At 46.9% G+C, this 19813-nt stretch overlaps 1 protein-coding gene across 1 annotated transcript in view; it reads right to left on the minus strand.

Annotated features, from left to right (window-relative positions):
• Positions 1-16002, minus strand: part of LOC141055737 (HAUS augmin-like complex subunit 6) — an 83926-nt gene extending 67924 nt beyond the window's left edge. Inside the window, exons 1-7 of the mRNA XM_073552426.1 lie at positions 15998-16002; positions 15746-15908; positions 15528-15660; positions 15299-15446; positions 14911-14973; positions 12759-12810; positions 12477-12650 (exon numbers count right to left, since the gene is read on the minus strand). Coding sequence (XP_073408527.1) covers positions 12477-12650; positions 12759-12810; positions 14911-14973; positions 15299-15446; positions 15528-15660; positions 15746-15908; positions 15998-16002 — 738 coding nt within the window. The remainder of the gene's footprint in view (positions 1-12476; positions 12651-12758; positions 12811-14910; positions 14974-15298; positions 15447-15527; positions 15661-15745; positions 15909-15997) is intronic.
• Between the last annotated feature and the right edge of the window lie 3811 nt (positions 16003-19813).

A 19813-nucleotide genomic window follows, 5' to 3' on the forward strand; every position in this document is an offset into this window, starting at 1 on the left:
AGATGCCTGCGACTCAGGAAGTCTGCTTGTATATTTTCTGCCCCCTTTATGTGCAATGCTGTGATGGATAACAGATGTTGTTCTGCTAGCTGGAAGAGTAGATCTGATATTTGCATGAGGCCCCGAGATCTCGTTCCCCCCTGATGATTGATGTAGGCTACTACTGCCTGATTGTCCGTCATGACCCGGGTGTGGCGGCCCTGAAGGGAAAGAAATGTTTCACGGCTTTTTCCACTGCCCATAGTTCTTTTACATTTGAATTCTGATCGCTTTCTAGTGAGGACCAGGTCCCCTGTATTGTATGGGATCTCAGGTGTGCTCCCCACCCTGTGGCACTCGTGTGTCGTAATGATGTCCTCGACTGGTTTTTGCCATGGGACACCAGCTGTTAGATTCTTTTCTACAGTCCACCAGAGTAGGGAATCTCTTACAGCCACTGAGAGACAGTTTGCCTTCTAAATGCCCTTTTAATTGTTTCTGCGCTGACAGGACTTCCCACTGTAGTTGCCTTAAGTGGTACTGCGCCCATGTTACTGCGGGTATACATGATGTCAGTGAGCCTAAAAGGGACATTGCGTTCCTCAGTGTCATATTTGGCCTTTGTATTGCTGTGCGAGCTAGGCCTCTTATCTTGGTCACTTTGCCCTCTGGTAGGAGGCAGCGTTGTTGCTCGGAGTCCAATATCAACCCTAGGAAGGATTGCTCTTTTACTGGGGTTATCCTTGACTTGGGGATGTTTACTATCCATCCTAGTCCTACTAGAGTTGCTATTACTTCCTTCACTTGAAGTGTGCAGTGGGATTCCGACCTCCCTATTACCAGAAAGTCGTCTAAGTATGGGACGATCACTATGTCCCTGGATCGCAGAAGAGACATTACTTCGGCCATCACTTTGGTGAATACCCTGGGGGCTGTAGACAGGCCAAACGGAAGGGCTGCGTATTGGTAGTGTCTCACCTGCCCCTGGATATAGAGCGCTACTCTCAAATATCTCTGATACTCCCGATGGATTGGGATGTGATAGTAGGCATCTTTTAAGTCTATCACTGCCATGAGGCAATGCTGGAACAGGATCTTTGTGGCCGTGTTGATTGACTCCATTTTGAAGGAGCAATTGTCTATCCACTGATAAAAAAAAATGACTAAGTATGGAATGGACAAGGCAACTGTTAGGTGGATTCATAACTGGCTTAGTGATCGGACACAAAGAGTGGTTGTAAATGGCTGCACATCCAGTTGGAAGAATGTCTCAAGTGGGGTACCACAGGGCTCTGTCCTGGGCCCTGTATTGTTCAACATCTTTATCAACGATTTAGATGAAGGAATTGAGGGTAAACTGATTAAATTTGCTGATGACACAAAGCTAGGAGGGATAGCTAATACTAGAGAAGAGAGAGAGAGGATTCAAAAAGATTTAAATAAACTGGAGCAGTGGGCAGCAACTAACAGAATGGTTTTTAACAGGGAGAAATGCAAAGTACTACATCTGGGCAATAAAAATGAAAAAAGCATATATAGAATGGGAGGAATAGGGCTAAGTGACAGCACATGTGAAAAAGACTTGGGTATACTAATAGATCACAGACTGAATATGAGTCAACAGTGTGATGCAGCAGCAAAAAAGGCAAATGCAATTCTAGGATGTATTAACAGAAGCATACAGTCTAGATCACGTGAAGTCATTATTTCCCTCTACTCCTCTTTGGTCAGACCTCATCTGGAATATGGTGTCCAGTTTTGGGCACCACATTTTAAAAAAGACATCAACAAACTGGAGCAAGTTCAGAAAAGAGCGACCAGAATGGTGACCGGTCTGCAAACCCTGTCTTATGAGGAAAGGTTGCAGGATTTGGGAATATTTAGTTTGCAAAAGAGAAGACTGAGAGGAGACTTAATAGCTGTCTACAAATATCTAAAGGGCTGTCACATTGTAGAAGGATCATCTTTATTCTCATTTGCACAAGGAAAGACTAGAAGCAATGGGATGAAACTGAATGGGAGGAGACACAGATTAGATATTAGAAAAAAACTTTTTGACAGTTAGAGTGATCAATGAGTGGAACAGGCTGCCACGAGAAGTGGTGAGTTCTCCTTCAATGGAAGTCTTCAAACAGAGGCTGGACAGACATCTGACTGGGATGATTTAGCGAATCTTGCTTTGAGCAGGGGGTTGGACCAGATGGCCCAGGAGGTCCCTTCCAACTCTACGATTCTATGATTCTATGATTGAGTCTCCTCAGGTTGACAATGGTTCTCCAAGAGCCGTGGTTTTTGTATTAAGAAGAGGGGGGAGTAGAACCCCCTTCCTTCTTCTTGCGCTGGGACTTCCTGTAGGACTTGTTTTTTCACTAGTCCCAAGACTTCCGTCTCCAGGGCCAGCTGTTGCTCTTGGGCTTTCCTTCTGGGTGTTATTATGAAGGTATGCCTGGGCGGACGGATGAATTTTATTTTTAAGCCGTCCTTGATTATATTTAGGACCCATGTACTGGGGGAGATATTTGCCCAGGCGGAAAGGAAGAGAGAAAGCCTTCTCCCTACCTCCGGTCTAATGTCATTGGGGAGATTTTTTGGAGGAAGTGGAGGGCCCTTTAAACATATAGCCCGATCTTTCTTTAAAGTCCCAGCTTTTTCTATCTCCCGGGGGACGACCCCTGTTAAATCTCCTCCTCCGAAAGGGCTGCTTCTTAGGTTCTCCCGGAATTCGGGGAAAGCTTTTCTTCCTATCCCCCGCATGCTCCAAAATCTCTTCTAGTTTTTTCCCGAAGAGGAATTGGCCATCGCATGGAATGGAACATAACTTGTGCTTAGAGGGTAAATCTCCGGGACACCCTTTAAGCCACAGGGCTCGTCTTGCCGCATTTGACAGGCTTGCTGCTCTAGCTGTCAATCTTGCGGAGTCTGCAGAGGAATCGGCCAGGAAAGCCGCTGCTCCGTGCACCAATGTTAGATTAGCTAGAATTTCGTCTCTAGGAACTCTATCCTTGATCTGGTCCTCTATTTGTTGCAGCCAGACCATGAGGGCACGAGCGGTACAGGTACCGGCTATTGCTGGCTTCAATCCCCCTGCTGAAGCTTCCCAGATGTGCTTCAGAAACCCATCTGCTTTCTTATTAAGCGGGTCTTTCAACACGCCAGAATCTTCTAATGGTAGGGATACCTTTTTTGGAGGATCTGGCTACAGCCCCATCAATTTTTGGGACTTTTTCCCAGGTTTCTGAGTCCTTCTGGTCAAAGGGGTACCTCCTTTTTGATGTGGAAGGTAAGCCCCCTGACCGCTCTGTCTTTTTCCATTCCCTGTCAATTAGCGCTTTTATTTTATCATTTACAAGGAAGGTACGCTTTCGCTTTTCCTCCAGTCCTCCAAACATTACATCCTCTAATGATTTGGGAGTTTTTTCTTCTTTAAGGCCCATTGTAGCTCTAATGGCCTTGACCAGTTTTTCTACGTCCTCCGTTGGGAATACGGTTTCTTTTCTTTTTAAGGGCTGCCTTTAGGGAACCTTTCACCTCCTGATGTATTAACTCCTTCAGACTAGTCACCAAATCAGGGGTCTCCTCCTGTATAGTCCTGTTAATACAGTCAGCGCAGAGATCTTTCTGCCACTGATCTGCCAGCGGGTTTTTACATAGGGCGCATTCTCTATTTTTGGTTTTGCTGCTGGCCTTCCTCGCCCCCTAGTGATCAAACAGAAAAAATGGAACCCCATTACCATAAGGGTGACATTCACGTAGATCACTCACCACCGCTGTCAATCAGGGGTACCGATCTCGGAGGCTCCTCAGATGCACTCGTGACGTTTCTCCTGGACGTCCCAGAGTCATGCCGATTGCGCTTATGACTGCCGCTCCCACCACTTGAGCGACTGCTCCTGGTATGTTGGTGGCTCGGCCTGGCATCTGGCGAGAGGTCTTGCTGCTGACGCTGCTGCTGTCGCTGCTGCTGACGCTGCTCGTCTTGCCCCACTTCCATTCTGAAGCCTTGGGCATGAGTGCGTCTTCTGTGGTCATCCCCCTTATGTAAGGGGGATCCACTGCACTCTCCGCCTCCTCCGGTTACCCCCACAACCCCTCCCCCCCCCCCCGCCATACCGCCGGGATCTCTCTCCACCGATCGGCGTTCTTCACCATGGGCGCCGCCATCTTGGTTTGTCGGCGGCCGCTCCCTCAACGCTCCTGAGCTGCTCCAGAGTAGGGAATCACCGGCAGAGGGGGAGAGGGCGGCGCGGCAGCCACGGCAGAGCCCTAGGACCCCCGCCGTGCTGTTCCTGCGCCCGCTCGGACGCTGAGCCCCGGAGGACCCGCGGACGGCGCTTCCTCCGTCCCGACGCCCAGCGCTCAGGAGCCCCGCCTGATCTTCTACGCCGGCACGGGAGAGGGGCAGGTAAGTGTGACCTGCTGTCTTCAGCACGGGTCCCTGTCAGGACAGGAAACCCAACTGAAGCGAGGGAGAGGTACCGCCCTTTTATCTTCAGTAGTGTTCCTGTCCTGACTGGGCGGATCCCCTCTCTCATGTGTGCCGTCATGGGAGACGGGAAAAAAAAAATGAATACGCAAAAACTGAAATTTCCCTTGGTCCTTAAGGGGTTAACCCAGGATAGGTGGAAGACTCCCATCTAAAAAGGTAATCAAAATGATTTGTGGTACAGAGTTCTGACCTCTGACTCCTGCAAAACATGTTGAGGGGGAATCAAGAAGAAACAGAGGTACCTAGAATACCACCATGGTTACTTACCGGTAGCCGGTTTTTCCGGAACCCATGACAGCACCACCTGAGAGAGGGATCCGCCCCGCCAGGACAGGAACCTACTGAGACATAAGGGGCGGCACCTCTCCCCCGCTTCAGTTGGGTTACAGAGCATTGAGAGGACTTCCCGGTTAGTTACATGTTTAATCCAACACCACAACACTCAAAACACCCTACTAATTGTGCACACCCATACAGTGAAAAAGGGGGGGAATGTACGGGTGCTGTCATGGGTTCCGGAAAAACCGGCTACCGGTAAGTAACCATGGTGGTTTTCCCTTCACCCATGACAGCACCACCTGAGAGATTTTTGGAGACTTCGAAACACCTTAGGGAGGGACCACCGCTTGCAGCACCCTTCTACCAAAGGTTAAGTCAGCAGAGGAGGATAGATTTAATCTATAGTGCTTAAATAAGGTTGAAGGTGAGGCCCAGGTAGCGGCCTTACAAATCTGTTCGATTGATACCTCTGCCTTTTCAGCCCAGGAGGTCGCCACGGCTCTGGTGGAATGAGCCTTGATGCCGTCAGGAATCGGGATACCACTAGCTGAATAGGCTACACTAATGGCTTCCCTAATCCATCCAGCAATAGTCCCTTTTGAAACCCCATAGCCTTTCCTGACACCATGAAAAGCTACGAATAGGGACTGTGACCTCCTCCACTGGCTAGTGGCAGATATATATTCTACGAGAGCCCTTTTAACATCCAGACTATGGAATTTTTCCTCCCCCAGATTTTTTGGATTTTCGCAAAAGGATGGAAGGACAATTTCCTGACCCCGATGGAAATCTGATACTACCTTGGGCAGATAACTGGGGTCTGTTCTTAATACTACCCTATCCTGAAAGACTTGCGTGTAAGGAGGATTTACTGAGAGAGCCTGTAAGTCGCTTATCCTGCGGGCTGATGTGAGGGCTACTAACAGGATTGTTTTTAGGGTCAAGAACTTTAGGGGTAGCTGATGTAATGGCTCATACGGATCTTTTGTAAGGGCTTCTAACACCAGGTTTAAATCCCAGGGGGCTATTCTGGGTATTGGAATAGGCTTAGCTCTATGGCAGGATTTAATAAATCTGGCTATCCACCTATCTGATGCCAGTTTGCAATTGTAGAGCGCCCCTAGTGCCGACACCTGAACCTTAAGTGTGTTTACTGCTAACCCCATCTGCAACCCAGATTGTAAGAACTCTAGGATGGCCCTAATCGGGGGTTCTTTTCCTAACGGCTTACCCAAGAACTGTAGGAACTTATCCCATGTTCTGCCGTAGATGTTAGTAGTCACCGGTTTCCTGCTTTTTAGCAGAGTGGCCACCAGCCCAGGGGAGAACCCCCTATCCATTAAAAGCGACCTTTCAAATTCCACGCCGTCAGATGGAATCCTTTGACCTGAGCGTGCAATATTGGACCCTGAGCTAGTAGGTCCGGGATTTCTGGCAGAACCCATGGATCGGAGAGGGACATCTTCCGTAGCAGAGCAAACCAGGGCCTTTTTGGCCAGAATGGAGCTATTAGAATCACCCTGGCTTGATCGTTTCTGATTTTTCTTACCACAGTTGGGATCAGAGCTACTGGGGGGAACGCGTAAGCCAGTCTGAAGTTCCACTGGATGTGCAACGAGTCCACTGCCCATGGATTTTCCCTCGGGTTTAGAGAGCAGAACCTTTCTGTTTGCCTGTTGTGCTTGTTTGCAAAGAGGTCTATCACCGGTTCCCCCCAAAGCTGAATTATCTTTTGAAAAATGGACCGGTTTAGCGCCCATTCTCCTTGCCTCAGGGTATTGCGACTCAGGAAATCTGCCTCTATGTTTTCTGCCCCTTTTATGTGTAGGGCTGTCACGGAGTGTAGGTGTTCCTCTGCACTGCTCAGAATGTCTGTTGCTGCTTCCATTAAGGAGTGTGATTTTGTCCCACCTTGGTGGTTGATGTATGCCACTGCTACCTTGTTGTCTGACATGATGCGTACGTCTCGACCCTGGAGTAGCGGAATGAAGTGGCTTAGGGCCTTGCCCACTGCCCACAGTTCTCTCAGGTTGGAGGATGCCTTCCTTTCTTGAGGTGTCCAGGAACCCTGACCTATGAGGCCCCTTAGGTGTGCCCCCCACCCCGAGGAGCTTGCATCTGTTAAAATTATATCTGTCGCCTGTCTGTCCCATGGTATTCCTAAGGTCAGATTTGTCCCGTTCAACCAGCAGTTGAGAGAGTCTCTGGTTTTTGAGGAAAGCTCCAGCTTCCCTTCCAAACGCCCTCTTAGCGATCTTTGTGCTCTTAGTATCTCCCCCTGGAGTTGCCGGGTGTGAAATTGAGCCCACCTGACCGCCGGAATACAGGATGTTAGGGTACCTAGTAGGGACATTGCTTTTCTTAATGTCATACATGGTTGGTTTCGGCCCGCCAAGGCCAGATTTTGTACCTTCTCTATCTTGGACTCTGGGAGCAGACACTCTTGCCTTTCTGAGTCCAGTATAAATCCTAGGAAGGTCTGTTTCTTTAGGGGTTGTAATTTTGATTTTTTGAAATTGACTATCCACCCTAACTCTTGCAAGGTGTTGATAACCTGAGTCAACTGTGCTGTACAGTGGTCCTCTGAACTGCCCACTATAAGAAAATCGTCCAGGTATGGTATTATGACCGTATCGTGAATCCGGAGAAAGGCTGTCACTTCCGCTATGACCTTGGTGAAGACCCTCGGGGCTATGGATATGCCAAACGGAAGAGCCCTGAACTGAAAGTGCCTTAGTGTGCCCTGAATATAAAGCGCTACCCTCAGGTATTTCTGGTAATCTGGATGGATAGGGATGTGATAATACGCATCCTTTAAATCGACTACGGCCATGAAGCAATCTTGATGTAGCAGCTTCACTGCCGTAGTCACTGATTCCATCTTGAAGGTCGGGTTCCTTATCCAAAGATTGAGGCGTCTGAGATTTGTGATTGTCCTGAACGACTGATCCGGTTTTTTTATTAGAAAAAGGGGTGAATAAAACCCCTTTCCTTCCTGTAAGCGTGGCACCTCGGACAGTACCCGCTTGTCTATCAGGCTCAGGATTTCTGTTTCTAAGGCCAGTTGTTCTTCGGTCATCTTCCTGATAGGTGTGATGACGACCACGGGTTTTGGCTGACGAATAAAGGAGATTTTCAGGCCTTCTTTTAGGATGCTCAGAATCCAGGTATTGGAGGAGATCTTTTCCCAGGCCTGGAAAAAGAGTGCCAATCTCCCTCCTACTGGAATACCGGCGTCATTGTGGTGACTTTTTTGAGGTGGAGGTGCCTCCACCAAACATAAACCCTGATTCTTTCTTTCTTTTATCCTCCCATCTTCTCCTGTCAGCGGGAGGACGCCCTCTATTGAATCTCCCCCTCCGAAAGGGCTGTCTCCTCTGATCCATAGGGAATCTGGGGAAGCCTTTTTTCTTATCGCCTGCTTTCTCCAGAATATCGTCCAAGTTCTTGCCGAACAGGAATCGACCATCGCAGGGGAGAGAGCACAATTTGGCCTTGGACTGAAGGTCACCCGGACAGCCCTTAAGCCATAACGCGCATCTAGCAGCATTTGATAGTGACGCTGCTCTGGCTGTCAATCGCATAGAGTCCGCCGAGGTATCTGCCAAAAAAGCCGCTGCCCCGTGCAAGAGATACATGTCTGATAAGATCTTCTCTCTTGGGACCCTTGACGCCAGCTTCTCTTCTAACTGCTGCAGCCAGATCATGAGGGAGCGTGCCGTGCCGTGCAGGTGCCCGCTATCGCCGGCTTTAGACCTCCTGCTGTCGCTTCCCATGCGTGCCTCAAATATGAGTCTGCTTTTTTGTCCAGCGGGTCTCTAAGAACCCCTGCATCTTCCAAGGGCAGGGCCGACCTTTTGGAAGATCTGGACACCGCTGCATCTATTTTTGGGACTTTGTCCCATACCTCCGTATCCTTGTATTCAAAGGGGTATCGTCTCTTAGAGGCGGATGGAAGGGCCCCCGATTTTTCAGGCTTTTTCCACTCTCTCAATAAGCGCCTGGATTTTCGCGTTTACTGGAAAGGTTCGTTTTTTCCTCTCCTGAAGCCCCCCAAACATGACGTCCTCTAGGGTTTTAGCCGCCCTTTCTTCCTGTAGGCCCATTGTGGTTCTAATGGCCTTTAGAAGGGCATCTGTATCTTCTACAGGGAAACATGGCTTACCCCCTGTGTCACTATCTGAGGAGTCTGAGGAGGATGATTTTTCCGCCTGAGATGATACTGACGCGGAATCTGAGGGGGAACTAGGGAAATCCTTCCTGCTTTTTTTCCCTTTTTTCAATAAGGACTTAATTGAGCCTTCCATTTCTGACCTGAGGGCAGATATTAGATTGGCTGCGAAACTAGGCGCTTCCTCCGCCATAGTCCGCTGAATGCACGAAGCACAGAGATCTTTTTGCCAGTCTCTTGCTAGGGGAGATTTACATATAGCACAATCCCTATTCTTCTTCTTGCTTCCCGCTTTTCTGGGCCTTTCCTACAGGGTGAAGCATACAATAGAAAACCCCTATTAATATACTGTTAACATTCACGAAGATCACTCACCACCCGTAATCAAGGGTACAGGACTTGGAGGCTGCATCGGAGCACCTGACCCGTGCTCTTTGGACCTTGAGGAGTGCCCCGACCTGCGGCTGGGGCGACTGCTGCTTGAATGGCTTCCATGCTTCCTGCCAGAGGGCTGTGAGGGAGGCAGGGACGCTGAACGTTCCTGCTCGGACTCCATTTTGCACCGCCGATCTACAGCTGTCTTCCTCCTTTTAAATTGCATGCCTCCGCCTGGTGAGCGTCTTCCTCCCCTCCCCCCTGCGACCGCCGGCTCAGCGCTTCAGAAGCCGGCGTCGCACCCAGCGCATTTACACCGTCGCCTTCTGCTGACGTCAGCCGGCGCACCCAGCATTCCAAGCGCCGCTGACGTCAGCGGCCGGAAGACGCCAGCGTCTCTCCCCTACCACGGGGATCGAGATGCGGCGTGCGCGAGGGGAGGGCGGCGCGGTGGGGGCTTCCCGGAGCCACCGGAATCCCATCCACGCCCGCACGAACCCGGAGCCCCAGGGGCCCCGGGGACTGCGCTTCCAGGACCCGACGGCCGGCGCTACAGGTAAGCTACCTGTTCTTCCCGGGACGGGCCTGGGTCTTATCTTTTTCTTCGCCCATGACAGGCACCGCCACAGTGGGATTCCTTCCAGGACAGGAACCCAACTGAAGCGGGGGAGAGGTGCCGCCCCTTATGTCTCAGTAGGTTCCTGTCCTGGCGGGGCGGATCCCTCTCTCAGGTGGTGCTGTCATGGGTGAAGGGAAAATGCAAGCTGCAGCAGAGGATAGGAACAGAGGCTGTTATATTGTCTTTGATCCCCTCTAGTCAAGTCCACGTCTTAAACTGGCAGTTGGCTGCACACAGCATATAGGTGGATTTTATTTTTGTATTAAGATTTTAAGACAAAAAAAAAAATAATGATTGCTTGACCCCTTCATGTCCGTTGCCTCATATTCACATCATTGGCCGTATTCCTGCCTTTGATGCAAGCCCGCATCTTTCCCAGCATTTGATGTCAGCAACAAATGAAGAGGGATTAGAGATTCACCAGAGGCTGTTAAGTTAAATGCAGCCATCAATCACTTACCGCAGCATTTAAAACACATCAGGCACCACTGTCACATGATCGCTGCTGCAGGAGGCAGCAGAAGTGGGGCGATACTGCAGGCTCTGGCCTGGGAGAAGGGATTGTCGCTGCATGGCAGGCCCTGGAACGTCAGAAAATGTCAGGCATTAAACAGAGCCCACACTTTCCCATTGATTTCCCTGTGGTGGGCTTTGGGAAACTAATAGGAAAGTGCAGGTACTCCGCTCAACGTCAACATTTTCTGACATTCCAGAGCCTGCCGTGCAGGGACAACCCCTACTCCCAGGCCAGAGCATGCAGCATCACCCCACTGCTGCCACCGGCTTTTTGTAGCAGCTACCCTGCCTCCTGTGACCCTGCTCCACCGCAGCTGCCCAGAACCCCCCCTTCAAGTACGCTATAATGAAAATCGGACTAAGGCCTCCTTCACACTTCTGTTTTTGCCAGTCAAGATCCGCCATTTTTACTTGCGGATCCGTTTTTTTCCCCATTGACTTTCATTATAGACGAATGTTGACGTTGCATCCGTTTCTGTGCGGATCCGCCAAAATGTTGCTGTCCGTCAACATCCTCAAAGACTTCCAAGACTTCTTTTTGCCCAGCGGATCCTCCACACACTGATTTAACCCGAAATTCTGTCTGGGTGCCGGACCCCAAAAAAACGCTCTCGCTCTCGGCCAGTGGCTCCTTTAAAATTCTTCATTCTGCAGATCTGTCATAAAACAGATCCTATTGCATCCGTTCACATCAGTTACAGACGGATCCGCTTTTTGGAGGATTTTGACTGATGCAAATAACTGAAGTGTGAAAGAGGCCTAAGATGCACTACTAGAATATATATTATATATATTCCACATGTCCTCACTATATCTGAAACTGAACCTGTCAAAGACTGAACTCCTTGTGTTTCCTCCCTCTACTAATGTACCCGACACTGCCATTTACGTGTGTGGTTCCACTATTACTCCCCAGCAACATGCCCGCTGTTTTGGGGTCATACTTGACTCCGAGCTTTCCTTTGCCCACCACATCCGATCACTGGCTCGCTCTTGTTATCTGGACCTCAAAAACATTTCTAGAATTTGACCTTTTCTTACTTTTGACTCCACAAAAACTCTTACTGTTTCTCTTATTCATTCTCATATGGACTATTTTAACTCTTTTCTAATCGGTCTCAATCTTAACCAACTTTCCCCCCTCCAATCTGTCTTGAAGGCTGCAGCCAGGATTATATTCCTCGCCAATCGTTACACAGATGCCTCTACCTTGTGCCAGTCATTACACTGGCTACCCATCCACTCCAGAATCCAGTACAAACTTATTACCCTCACCCACAAAGCTGTCCATGGATCAGCACCACCCTACATCTCCTCCCTTGTTTCAGTATACCACCCTACCCGCACACTCCGTTCTGCTAATGACCTGAGGTTAGCATCCTCAATAATCAAAACCTCCCACTCCAGTCTCCAAGACTATACACGTGCTGCGCCAATTCTTTGGAATGCACTTCCCAGGTCAATATGATTAGTCCCCAATCCCCACAATTTTAAGCATGCCCTGAAAACGCATTTATTCAGACTGGCCTACCGCCTCAACACATTAACCTAATCTATCCCTGTGTGGCACAGTCAAAAGTTTTACCATAACCAGGTTCCCCGCATCATGTTCCCACATGCTTTGTGCATCTATTAGCCCTCTGTGTCTGTACTGTTACATACTTAACACTATGGCTGGTCCATACAATCAGGGCAATTGTTACCACCAACCTTTTGTGTCTTTTTCCTCAGACTGTAAGCTTGCGAGCAGGGCCCTCATTCCTCTTGATATCTGTTATGATCTATGTGATTATTGTTATGCTGTAATGTTTATCGTCTGTACAAATCCCCTCTGAAATGTAAAGTGCTGAGGAATATGTCGGCGCTATAGAAATATAAATTATTCCTCACCAAAATTTGGGGCAAGTACTCTTGTACGCAAAATACGTTACTTGCCATCTTGTGTATAACCCCTTAATGGGAGGTTGGTATATATTTTTATGGGATATGATTGATAGGAACACGAGGGTGGCAAAAAAAAAAAAAAAATATATAAAAGAACCCCCACATACCGTGTACATTTCATTCTCAATTCTAGTCACGAGTATGCTGGGAATTTTTATGGCAACATTAGATCCATCCAGAGAGAACTGATCCACATCTCCTCCAACAACGGAATCGACAACCTCAATTTCTTTTTCCAAAGTATTTAAGATGTGCATTATGGTATTCCATATAGAACGAACCTTAACATGAAAGACACAAGTATATAAAACAAGTATATAAAAATATAAAATGCCTTAAATTTTGAAGAAAATGAATTTAAAATTTGTAAAGTGCTAAAAACTGCTTACCTCCATTATCTTGACATATCTCCTGGAATTGTCATTCTGTACACTTAGTGCTCTGAAAATAAAGTATATATACTGCTTAGCACATAAAGTTGAAAAAAATATTTTGTTTTAGGGTTCATGCAAACATTCACGGATCTGTCTCATCATGGACTGCAATGCACGGACAGGCCATCGGTCTCTCGACCAAAACACGAAAGCCTCAGAAATATATGATGTGGTCATATTCTAATCAGGATACCCAAGGTCAGTCTGAATTGTGGTCTGTGATCGTACGTCTGCATGCTTTATGCTGGAACAACCTTTCAACAGTGCAACTATTTTGGGTCTTGAGATCAATGATTTTTTTTTTTTTTTTTTTAAATAGTGTTTCAAGAACAATAAAAATTTTTGTTCCCATGGAGCTGCAAAAAGTAAAAAAAAAAAAACTAACTTTTTTCCATACACAGACTATAGCCTTAATGAGACTATAGCCTAAAAAAGCCGAAGATAAAACACAGGAGAGAAAAAAAAAAGAAAACAAAAACTAAAGCAAGTGTACATGTTGAGTATTTTATCTCGGTATGTGTAAGCCAAAACCAGGAGTGGGTGATAAATACAGAAGTGGTGATGTGCTTCTATTATACTTTTCCTGATTGTTCTCCCCTATTTCCTCATAGATTGTAAGGTTGCGAGCAGGGCCATCATTCCTTTTGACATCTGTTAATTTATGTCAGGGGTGGGGAACGTACGGCCCACCATATTATCTTGTGTGGCCCACAGCCACTTTCCCCATTTTTTGGCCGCAGGCCCTTTAAGAGGTGCGGCAGTACTGTGCTCAGCAGGGCTGTATTTGCCATTTGCCCCCCCATCATACTCACCTCCTCCAGCCGATGGTCCTGCTCTTCCTGTGTGAGTGCGCGGTCACACGTGGTACCGCTCATTAAGATCACGAATATGGACGCCATTCCACTCTCATAGGCGTGGTGCCCATATTCATGACCCTAATGAGCGGTACCATGTGACAGCGCGCTCACACACAAACAGGAACAAGCAGCAGAAAACGGTGTCGGACCAAGCCACAGGTGAGCCAGGGGGAGAAAGAGCGGCGAGGGGTGGGGGATGAACGAATGGGCCGGGTAGAGAATGAGGCGTGGGGGGGGAAAATGAGTGGAGCCTGCACTGGGGAATGCTTGCTCAGAGATTTAGTTTTCGTCGCCTCAGCTGCATGATTTATGGCTGCTGGACAGCCTGAATACATGTGAGGAATGCCTGTTTGTTAAGGAATCCCCACATGTATTCAGGCTGTCCAGCAGCCGCAAATCATGCAAATGCATTGACAAACTAAATCTCCGAGCACGCCAAAATACTCGGAGGACACCCAAGCATGCTCGAGCAATGAGTATACTCGCTCCTCATTAATAACTTTATACGGCCCCCGAACGCTATTATAAAATTCCAAATGGCCCTTGGCAGAAAAAAGGTACCCCACCCGATTTATGTGATTGTTATTCTGTACTGTCTTTATCGTCTGTACAAGTCCCCTCTAAAATGAAAAGCGCAGCGGAATACGATGGTGCTATAAAAATTATTCCTGATTTGGGCTTTCAAATACTGATGTAAAATATTGAACGTATGCACACGGCCAAAGATCCAAGGGGTGACGTTTCTCCTTGCATAGAGTGACATGTCAAGCCTGACATGACAAGATGAGACAGTCACAATGCTCCACAGGGAAATATGCAAATTGTCTCTTCAGAGAGGTAGAAGGCTACAACTCTAGCATCACCTATGGGGGAAGCAATTCTAAAAGTCAATAGGGACTCTCTCCAATGAGCCTTGTCACATGACTTAGGGTAAAAGCCAAAACCAGAATCTCAATTTGCAGACACTTTTGGAGTACTGCCCCTCATCATTGCAAAGTGAGATGTGGTTTGGCTGGGAGAGAGGCTTTTGACTGGGGCTCCAAGTGATAACGTTTCTCCTTGCGGAGAACGACATGTCACGAGGCTCAATACAACCACACACACAAAAAAAAAAAAAAAAATTTTAGACAATATCTGACCTAAGCTAGCTTTTTTTTTTTTTCCCCATGAGGGCATTTTTTCTGAGAAATGTGGTGTGAACCCACCCTCTTTAAATTTAAACTGGTCAATTTGCCACAAAGTCAGCATACCTGAATTTGGTCTGCAATGATGAAAATTCAGAGCGCATCTCTCTTATCTGTTTTACTAGCAACCTTGGAAAAAAAAAAAAAAAAACATTTTTTTAAAATGCGAATACATGCTTTTCTAGAGTAACATTTTCATTTGACAATCTGAATCATGCCCACATTCAGTTCAGATTAGCAATGCACAATAAAACAGTCCTAAACAACAAGTATAACCACCACTTCATTTTCTGTAGTTTGTCACCATTAGGAAAAACATTCTAAAACTATGTATAGGTGCCACATCTTTGCAAGTAAAGTCACACCCCAAACTGCATTGTACATCCCATTGAACACTGCAATATTAAACGTTCTAGCAAAATAGATAAACACTGCAAGCTATGCCAATACTAACTGTGCTTTACTCTGATACTCCTCGATCACAAAGTTCACCCCTTGCAATGTCTGTAGGTATCTACGGTGAGCCACTAGATTACGGGCCAGAGACTTCTGGGGGTCCTGAATTTTACTCTGCAGAGCATCAGGAATAAAGGAGTTTTCATCTAAAAAAAAAAAAAAAAAAAACCATGAAACTAGTAGTAATATAACTTCAGAGATATAAAAGGTAGCAGCAGATAACTCACCATCAACATCCCTTTTGATATGTTGCAACATAACATATTTAGTAAAATTGTACAGGAGTTGAATAAACTTAGGACCTCCAGGAGACAGAAATATTGATGCCACAACTTGAGGAAAACTATTACCGACTTCATCCTATTTGGAAACAAGCATAAATAACCATCACATTCTACAATACAATGGGGTGGTATTGTCAGCAGAATGTAGCTATGGTACTTACTGAAATCTTCTTCAGCCATTCACATGATGCTTTCCTAAACTCTGCATCTTTCTTCTTGTCTAGCGGGGGCCAGCAATACCTATCAATATGGATAAATTGTTGTAAGCTAAGGATTCGACTAAACACACCATAATAGGTTAGCAGGTTAAAAAGCTTCAAGATCCTATAATAATGTGAAGTAGGTGTAGTAATATTAGCAAATACCGACTATTAGCAATCTAGTACTGTTCTTTTATTAGCCATGTTGCTTACCCCATGTGCAGGAATTGCAGTAGCTTAGCTATTCATAGTTACCCCCACTGATATAGTGACAGTTGTGTTAGTGACCCTAACCATAGATACCCAAGCAATGGCAATGACCTGCACATGGTGAGATAATTTATAGTTACGTCATATGGATGATAGGCTTCAAAGCGGAGCCCACAGTATCAACAATGGGCGTTAGCTCTAGCATTGTAGGGTTTTTTTTTTCTTTTACCCTTGTAACTAAAGTTGAGGGGAATGGGGCAACAGAGGTTAACCTGCACTCTGTTTGGCTGTGATAACTAAGAAGTTAGATTGGTGTAATCTGAATAGTCTCAATGTGTATACCGTATTTTTCGCTTTATAACACGCACTTTTGTTCCCCCAAATTTTGGGGGGAAAGTGGGGGGTGCGTCTTATAAAGCGAATCTGTGTGCTGCTGTGCTGTAGAGTGGGGGGGGCTCTGGCATGGAGTCAGGGGTGGGCTGGATGGGAGCTGCAGAGACAGCGGGAGGTCCTGTACTCCCGCTCATTAGCCTCATGTAATATTCACTGCACCCACTGTCCATCACCTTGGTGCTGAAACCGCGCTGAGTTGGTAGACAGGGGAGCGGTGCATATTACATGTGCCTGCACTCGCCCCCAGTCACTATAGACACCTACCGGTGATCACTCCTGCTCCCAGCTCCCCCGTGGCTTTCCTGTGCCGAGTCTGCTGTCAACCTCCTCCTGCAGGGCGAGCGGCAGCAGCAGCTCATTCAGGCAGCTCATCGCTTCAGGACTTTGCATGATGTGACCAATAGGACCTGCAGTCACATGACTCCCAGTGTGCACAATTGGACCTGCAGTCACATGACTCCCAGTGTGCACTGCGAGTCACATGACCGCAGCTGAGCAGCTCCTATTGGTCACATCATGGAAGGTCCTGTAACAACAATGAGCTGCCTGAATGAGCAGCAGCTGCGTGCGCCCTGCAGGAGGAGGATGACAGCAGACTCGACACAGACACAGGTAAGCCACGGGAGAGCTGGGAGCAGGAGCGATCATCAGTAGGTGAGTTAACTGTTTATTATTTTAGCATGTGCTTGCCAGCAGGGGGATTATAGGACCGGGGGGGACAATATGTGCCAGCAGGAGGGAATATAGGGATGGGGGGGCCGTGTGCGCACCAGCAGGGAGGCATATAGAGAGAGGGGGCCATGTGAGTGCCAGCAGGGGGGCATATAGTGACCGGGGGCCATATCCAGGATAGGATGGGGGGGCTATGTGCCAGCACAAGGGGGCAATGTGCCAGGATGGGGGTTATATAAATACCAGGATGAGGGACATATACGGTATATGATTTGAAAGATGGACACTGGCATTATAAGACACACCTCAAGTTAACATAAAAAACATTTTTCTCTCTCTCTCTTCACCAAATTTGGGGGTGCGTCTTATAATCAGGTGCGTCTTATAAAGCGAAAAATACGGTAAGTTATCAGGTGGGTGGCTGCTGTATAACATGACATCCACACAGTGACATACATGTATATAATATGTTGGAAAGAGTGAAAGGTGGTTTCAATTTTTTTATTTAACCCCTCTGCGCCATTATTAATGTAATACGGTCATTAGCAATGCCAATTTTCGTACCAGGTGGTTCACTCCTGAATTATAAGGTACTTTAATTATACCACCTGACCAGTGTGGGACACTCCTCATTCACACAGAAGATACTGCATGATTTGATATCAGTCCCTCTAGGCATAGGGAAAGTAACTTTCAGTCTACATTAACAGCATTATGAATTAAACAGTCAGACAGTCATGTGGTATAAACAAAAAACCCAAACTGAAGCTTCAAAATGGGACAATAATGATGACTGAGGTGCTGTGGAAATTAATAGTACCATGAAAACAATTAAGTCAAAAAATATACTGGGGTCATTTTACGGGAGCCCACTACAAGATTAATCTACGCAAGCATAGCCCGTGGCTAGGACGGCACCAGAAAAAAAGGTAAATAAGGAAGAGGCTAAAGACACCATAGGCAGTGGAGGGGCCGTGACACAGCCAAAGATCCTACCCACAGTCCCGCTCTGATGCACGGAGACGATTTTGACAAGATCTCCACTTCTTTTCGATGCAATAATCTTACCAAAGCAGAACTTATTTGCCTTGAGACTTAAGCAACTTAAGGATGTAGTATTTAAACCAGCTGACAAGGGCGGGAATAGTTATTTGGCCATCTAAACTATATCTAGCGGAAGCTCTACGCATGCTCAGGGATCCTGTTTGTTACAGGTAATTTACTTTCAATCCTCTCATCTCTTACAAGGCAGAACTTTGCAATATATTACAGGGGGCAGTGGACTGAGGTATCCTAACATCACAGATACGAGATACATGGTTCCTTAACCACCAAAGTATTTCAGCATTATATCTCCGATCCAATGTCCACAAGAACCTACAAAACCCCCCAGGGTAGGCCTATAATCTCTGGGGTAGGTGAGCTTACGGAGGGTATTGGAAAACATATTGATCTGTTTCTCAAGCCTCTGGTGGAGACTATTACATCTTTTCTTAAAGATACCTCTGACTTCCGCAAGAAAATTGACTCCGTCCATATTGATGAGGATATGATTTTTTTTAACTTGTGACGTTGAATCCTTGTACACCAATATTCGCCACCAGGATGGCATGAGAGCGGTTTCCTAATTTTTATTTATTCATGACTAGCTTTTCTTCCGGTGACATCGTTTACTTCAACTTTTGAATTTTCTTTTAACACAAATTTTTTTCTGTTTAACGGGTCCTTCTACATGCAGCTCCAGGGGACAGCTATGGGTGCTGCATGCACACCTTCGTACGCAAACCTGTTCCTGGGGCTGTGGGAGACAGACCTTTTCTTGTCAGATCAGTTTAAGTTAATAGAGCGGGTCATTTTTTTGGGCCCGTTACATCGACTATCTTTCTGATCTGGCGAGGTACTCCATCTGATATACAATCATTTTTTTCTGATTTGAATTCCAATGATTTGAATATACGTTTGTCTTAAATTTGATAATGAAATTGATTTTTTAGATGTCACTTTGAGGAGGGGCGTGGATGGTGTTCTTCTTTCCGATGTCTTCTGTAAGGAAACAGCAGTCAAGTCTGTATTGCATGCGTCATCTTCCCACCCGCCCCATGTGATTAACTCCGTTCCCACTGGCCAGTTCCTCCATATCAAGGAGATTTGTTCATCTAAAGAAGATTTTGAGGCTCAAGCTAAGGAAATGACAACTTGTTTTTTTTTGGATACATCTCCTACTGTATTAAAAAGAATCTGTCACCTAGTTTTAGCCCTATCAGCTGCCGACACCGCCATCAGGGGCTTATCTACAGCATTCTGTAATGCTGTAGATAAGCCCCCGATGTAACCTGAAAGATAAGAAAAACAAATTAGATTATACACTTACCGGGGGGCGCGGTCTGATCCGATGGGTGTTGGACCGGTCCAGCGCCTCCCATCTTCTAGCGATGGCGTCCTCCTTACTTCTGCCGCAGCTCCTGCGCAGGCGTACTTCATCTGCCCTGTTGAGGGCAGAGTAAAGTACTGCAGCGCACAGGCACCAGGAAAGGTCAGCGAGCTCCAGCAGAAGTAAGAAGTAGGACGGCTTCGCTAGAAGATGGGAGGCGCCGGACCAAGACACCCAGGTGAGTATAATCCAACTCATTTTTCTTATCTTTCAGGTTACATTGGAGGATTATCTACAGCATTACAGAATGCTGTAGATAAGCCCCTGTTGGCGGTGCCGGCAGCTGATAGGGCTAAAAATAGGTGAGAGTCCCTTTAAGAGAG

This window comes from Dendrobates tinctorius, unplaced genomic scaffold (assembly GCF_039654945.1).
Source record: "Dendrobates tinctorius isolate UK_male_01 unplaced genomic scaffold, ASM3965494v1 ptg000191l, whole genome shotgun sequence".
Lineage (NCBI taxonomy): Eukaryota > Metazoa > Chordata > Amphibia > Anura > Dendrobatidae > Dendrobates > Dendrobates tinctorius.